Below are 6404 nucleotides of genomic sequence, written 5' to 3'. Positions count from 1 at the left end.
AGATTGATTACACTATTAAATCTTAATTATGGAAAATTATAAAGAGGAAGGATATTAAATTAAATGCCAGGGAGACAAGGGGAGAAAATGGTCAAATAAGGAAGTGGTTAATTAAATGAATATGGTTGGCTGTTGTGATGCCAGTGCAGTAAATGCAAGATTGAAGCAGCTAAAAAACAATCAGGTGGTACCAGCGGTAGTATACTTTAAGTGAGTACAAGAGAACTCATTCATTGCAATGGAGGAGGCTGGTTTTAGAGTTGCTGATTAGCGAGTTAGTGGGATTAATGATGGTGGCGGCCCACCCGACACAGATTCTAGATGCGGAGGCCTAATACAATCAAAGTGCCGGAGACTGGAAGGAGGGACTAGACGAGAGGATAAGGATTCGATGGATATAGGGGTGGCTGCAAGATTTACATAATTTGAACTTGAATTGGAGAGTTTTTTTTTTTAGTTAGTTTAGAATTAATTTTTAATTTAATTTAAAACAAATAAAATAGTTATTTTTTAAACTTCTTTTAAATTTTCTCTTTAAATAATTTTAAGAGGGTAATTTTTTATATAATTTAATAAATTTAAAAATTATAAAATTTTATTTTTATTAATTAAATTATAAATTGAAATAAAAGAGATTGAGATGGTTTAATTATATAAAGTGTAAATATACAGAAACTCTAATTAGACAAGTAGAACACATTAAATTAAAAGATAAAAAAAAAAATAATAGATCTAAATTAATTCAAAAGAAAGTAATATAATATATCTTAAAAATATTATATATTTTTAAAAATTTAATTTAAAATTATTTAAAATAAAAAAATAATTTATAATTTTAAATTCTACTATATAATCTAAAAATATTATATATTTTTTTAAATATAATTTAAAATTATTTAAAATAAAAGAATTATATAATTAATTTTAATATTTTAAAATAAAAATTTAATTGAATTAACTTGATTACGAGTATTACTATAACTTTAGTAGCTTGCTTTTGGGCTTTTTATGGGCTTCTTTTGTTTTTCCTCTTTTGGTGAATTTTAAAATAGAAAAGTAAAGAAATGAAATGAAATCCATCCATGGCAATGATTGCTAATGGTCTGACGTTATTATAGCCCTCGGCGCCACGCCTCCATCATGCAAAACTGCCACACGTTACTTCTTCTTCATCTTGGTTTTTCTTCCTATTCCCCACCTCCCCTCTGCTTTATTATTATTTTTCTAATAAAAAATTATTAATTAAATAATAATTAAAAATATATATAACAGTAGTTATTTTTTTGTTATAAAAATAATAAATAGTAAAATAAGCAAATAATTATGAAAATTTAAATTTAAATTTTTTTCTATTATGAATTATAAAAATTTAATACATAAATTCAAATTTAAAAATGTATTATTATTAAAATAAATTTATTTTAAATTTAATTATATGTTATTTGAATATATTTTATTAAAATTATTACCCATTATTGGCAGCACTGCTTTGTGTGTTGCCGATTGTTTTAGTCAAAAGATTTTACCTTGCCCACCGTTTTTAAATCTCCATTTTATTGTTTATTTGCATTTACAACCAATGCCATACGTGTAAAGCGAAGCTCTGCACGTGACAAGCTCGTCCCTTAAATAAGTTTCAATTTGAGATTAATATACGTAATTAGAAAAAAAAAATACATAATTTAAATTAATTTTCAGAAAATAATAAATTATGATCATTTTAGCAGTTGAAGAATTTCTTAATGACAATGTCCCATGGAAAAACGTTTTATAGCCCATGGAGACAACTGGCTGCCTTTTCTTTCATCATGCCCTAGCTTGGGGCTTTTTTCGAAGAACTTTTTTTTTTATTTTTAGTATGAAAGATTATCATAAATCTCCGTATTTTATATTTAATTAATAAGTAATTAACTTATATTTTTAGTATTTTTTTAAAATTTTATATTATTTAATATTTTAAAAAAAAAAAAAAAAATCTGCCACTCTAATCATAATTATGGATTCTTCATCATATTGTCATGATTAGAATAGAATGCGCCGACAGGTGCTTGACCACTGATGGCCATGTTTTAGGGTCCACAATAGGCACCACTACCACTAAAGAGCATCGATCATGGAGAAAACATCCTTTTTAACTCAGTAGGTATCGTATGAAAGGGTCACTCTTTTTCCTCTAACCCCATGCTTGGATGGGGACGAAAGTGGAGAATGAAGGAGAGACGATAATGGAGAATGACGAAACAAGCAATCGTTATCGAATTCAATTAATTTTTTTCTAATCTCATTTAATCTAGATATTGTGTGACGGTCGAATTGAATTATAATTAATTTATTTATATGATTTTTAATTAAAATTATATTTTTTGTTTTGAAAAATTAAAAATTTTAATTAATTAGTAGATTTGATCAAAATCAAATCAAATTATAATTAAAATATGACTCCAATTGAAATTAAAGGATTATGAGGATTCAATCTTAATTTCTTTAAATGAATGAGTTGAAATCAATCAATTAAATGGCCTAAACAAAACCTATACATAAATCAAATGGGCCAACTACACCTCTCTTGCCATTCTCTCTTTAATTTACAAAGAAAAATAAAATGAAATTAAATAAAATTATCAAATTATCCTTCAATTCAATATTATTTTTAAAAAGTAAAGAATATTATTGTAATTTAAAATTAATGAAAAAAAAAATCATTACTGATCTTCCTTGTCCCGATCTTCTTTCACCCATCCAAACAAAGGGGATAGAAAATTATTTTCTTTTCCTCCCGTTTCTTTTTCGTCAATGTGACAATGTCTCCGCCCCCTTTCCATCTTTGTTCCCAAACAAAGGGTAAAGGTTGGTCAGCAGTGGGAAGCGTGCAGCATGTGAAATCATGCATCTAAAATGTGATTACTGTTGTTTTAATTAATTAATTATTTTAATTTTTGAAATCAATTCATTTCTTATGGGTCATCAATTTGAGCATTCACGTGTACAAACATCTGGGATTTTTCCACTAATTAATCTCACCTCTATATACTATTATCATCTTTAATTTCTGCATTTAGTGTTTGATGTAGACTTCAAATCTTTTTCAGCTTAAAGTATTCAATTTTAATCCCATCTAAAAGCACAGCTAAAATTTAAGATAATTTTCTCGAAGAAAGTTAATTAACATAAATATGTTATCACTTTAAAAAATTTATGACGGAGTTTGAATATATAATTTTTTAAGCTGAATGAATCTTTTTTATGAATGAGAGACAAGATGAGGTCCTTTCGTGGAAGCATAAGCAAGAAACGAATCCATCCAGGCTTGTCATCATGGGCCAAATACAGCTAGTTGAGCTCGCAAGATCCCTTGCTGCTTAGTTGCAAATGTAAAATCAGGCAGCAGCTAAACCAATGTCATTATCAGATTCAGAAGCGTGCCTAAGCAGGCATGGACAAATATATAAATGGAAGTTTTGTATATTAATCTTGAAAACTTGTTAATTGATAGTCAAAGTTTCCAGGGAAAGAAGCATACGAATCTGCAATAATGGACCATGCCATTATTGTCCACAATGATAGGTTCGACTTTGGGATAATACTTATAATTGTTAAAAGCTAAGCTATTTCTAACATAACACACTGAATTCCCATTCAGAATTTTGCACTTGTAACTCAGCACTCTATTGTCACAATTCAGAATCATTGTTTTTCTTCTCCTCCACCATGAAAAAAAAAAAAGAATGAAAAAAAAAAAAAAATACAAAAGAAAGGGTAGCCTCTTCTATCAATTATCACCTCTAATAAAAAGCCATGAGACTTTTTAAGCTAAAGATTGGGCCTCTACTATCAATTATCAAAGAGTGGACTTTGGTACTTCTTTCGTATATTTCAGCTATGTTCAAGAGTCCAAATTTGCAAGAGGAAAAACTTTATAGCAACAGCAATACATACAATATCTGCATCAGAATCAGGTAGATCTAACTGAAGCAGGGTAAGCTGAACCTCCATTCCCATAACCGCCATGCTTGGAGTGCAGAGGAGACCGAAGAGGATGGGCTGAATGCTGTTCTTGTCTCCAGTTAATATTATTACCCTGTTTTTTGTTCTTCACTTTGCTCTGTTTAGGTTTATCTTTGATGGCATATATCTTTTCTAAGCTGTCCAAGACTTCATCCATGGAAGGTCTTATTTTGGGGTCGGATTCCAAGCAGTGTGTTATAAGGTCAGCCGCTTGCATTGCACCTTTCATTGGGTACTGTTCTTCAAGCCTGGGGTCCATAATCTTTTTCAGTTTCCTTTTATCTGAAAGAGATGGCAAGGCCCAATCTACCAAATTGTACTCGCCCGTAGGCCGGTTGGTGTCAAGTGCTCTGAGGCCCGTTAACAATTCCAGCAGGACAACACCAAACCCATAAACATCACTCTTCACGTACAAATGCCCTGTAAAATTTACAACGTTAGAGCACTCCTGTTCATGTTTGTCGCTGATTGTGTAGGTGTAGAAATTTACCTGTGGCGACATATTCAGGGGCTGCGTAGCCATATGTGCCCATGACCCGAGTTGTAACGTGAGAGTTGCCATTTACTGGGCCCAATTTGGCCAATCCGAAGTCTGAAAGTTTACCGTTGTAGTCCTGGAAAATGAAATAAACATATGGTTAATAAGGGTTACTGCAATTGCTAAAAAGAAAATAAGCCATGAAGAAGTTTATTTACCTCATCCAACAAAATATTAGAGGTCTTAAAGTCCCTGTATATGACACTCTTTTCTGAGTTGTGCAAGAAGGCAAGGCCTTGAGCTGCTCCAATTGCTACTTTAAGTCTAAGATCCCATGTAAGTGGCTCTGCACCCTCTGCAACAACAGCCTCATATTTTAGTAAATGAAGCAAGATGTGTTAGTGGGGCTTTTGTTGGGGGATTCTTACTTCTGAATAGGTGGTTTTCCAAGCTTCCCTTCTGCATGTATTCATAGACAAGAAGGAACTGTTTTTCTTCCCAACAATAACCTAGGAGCTTCACAAGATTTGGGTGTGAAAACTTGCCAAGAAATTTCACTTCTGACTGAAACCACAAAACCAAATTATCAATTTCATTCCACGCCCAAGAAACCAACACATTATTTTTTAACACATAATTTTTTTAAAAAAATTTAACCATACAAGATGTATTACACCAAACTAATCAATAAGTGATATTCACGATATTCTGTAATCGTTGTTGTGTTTAACGATTGTTTATTCATGATATTCATGTATTGGTTGGATGCAATACACTTAATGGAGTTAAATATTTTTTTTAAAAATTAATTTAAATAGTTGGAAAATCGTTTGAGGTGTAAGCATGGCGTCATATGTTGAATATGTCAAAGAAATAATATCCTTGTCAGGTCACATACCACTGAATATTGAAATGTTCAAAGCTATATATGATTAAGTTTGTGAAATTTATTCAGTCATAAATTTAAAATATAAAAAATATTTACCTGCCATTCTTCTAGCCCTTGATGGCTATCTGAGTTGGACTTCTTGACGGCGACCGCAATGCCGACGCCTACTTTCGACGGTGCGTAAGTCTTCTCATCAATCCAACCTTTAAACACTCTTCCAAATCCACCCTCTCCTAGGAATGTATCAGGTCTGAAGTTCCTCGTAGCGCTTTTTAGCTCTGCTAGAGTGAAAATTTTAAGATTCGGGGTGATGATCTTCCCGCTGTGAGTAGACGTCGTCATCGTCGTCGTCGTCGTTTGGTTTTTGTTGTTGCTTCCTCCATTTTCTGGGCTGTTATTATTGGTTCTGCTACTCGGAATTCCAGGTTGTTTGCTATTGTGATTCCCTGAGGTTTCTGCAACACCATACAAGAAAACAAGAAATAACCATGGTTCCTTGTAGCTTTATTATCTAAAAATATATACACATGATCCTAGAAGAAGAAGAAGAAGAAGAATCTCCCCTCAATCCTAAAGAACTTTTTTCCCATAGTTTTCTTGACATTTTCGTCTCTTTAGATACAAGACTCTAGAACACAGAGATAAATACCTGGTGTAGAATGATTGGTAGTGGCTGGGCTGTTGTGATTATTCACAGGAGATCCGAAACAATTTCCCATGTCTAACCACCTGTTTTGGTTTTTTTCGATTGAAGGGTAATTAGAAGGTGGTGGCTATGGACATAATTTTCCAATTTGAAGCTAGTAATTTCCTCGAAAGATACAAGAAAAAGTCAAGGTGATAGAAACGCCAGTAACAGTGACTTGTTTCTTGGACTTTTTCTTTGTCTCTCTCTCTCAGCTTTCTTGTTTATGTCGCTGCCTTGCCATGTTCTTCCGCTTCTTCCTTCTTTTTATACTCTTTTCTTGCCCTTTTGCCACGCTTTCTATAGTGCCAAAGACAAAGATTAACAAATCAGAGCTCGTCTTAATT

The 6404-nt window shown here is 32.1% G+C and overlaps 1 protein-coding gene across 1 annotated transcript; it reads right to left on the bottom strand.

Moving 5' to 3' along the window:
- Positions 1–3442: 3442 nt before the first annotated feature.
- On the bottom strand, positions 3443–6316 carry LOC110654395 (probable serine/threonine-protein kinase PIX13). The gene is made up of 6 exons (XM_021810365.2): positions 6022–6316; positions 5469–5827; positions 4912–5047; positions 4702–4838; positions 4496–4619; positions 3443–4425 (listed from the first exon to the last, which is right to left on the bottom strand). The coding sequence occupies exons 1-6, from the start codon at positions 6089–6091 to the stop codon at positions 3953–3955; spliced, it is 1299 nt and encodes a 432-aa protein (XP_021666057.2). The 5' UTR covers positions 6092–6316; the 3' UTR covers positions 3443–3952.
- Between the last annotated feature and the right edge of the window lie 88 nt (positions 6317–6404).

This window comes from Hevea brasiliensis, chromosome 12 (assembly GCF_030052815.1).
Source record: "Hevea brasiliensis isolate MT/VB/25A 57/8 chromosome 12, ASM3005281v1, whole genome shotgun sequence".
Classification (NCBI taxonomy): domain Eukaryota; kingdom Viridiplantae; phylum Streptophyta; class Magnoliopsida; order Malpighiales; family Euphorbiaceae; genus Hevea; species Hevea brasiliensis.
Note: the sequence above shows the minus strand (reverse complement) of the source record. Positions and strands in the feature narration are given on the sequence as shown.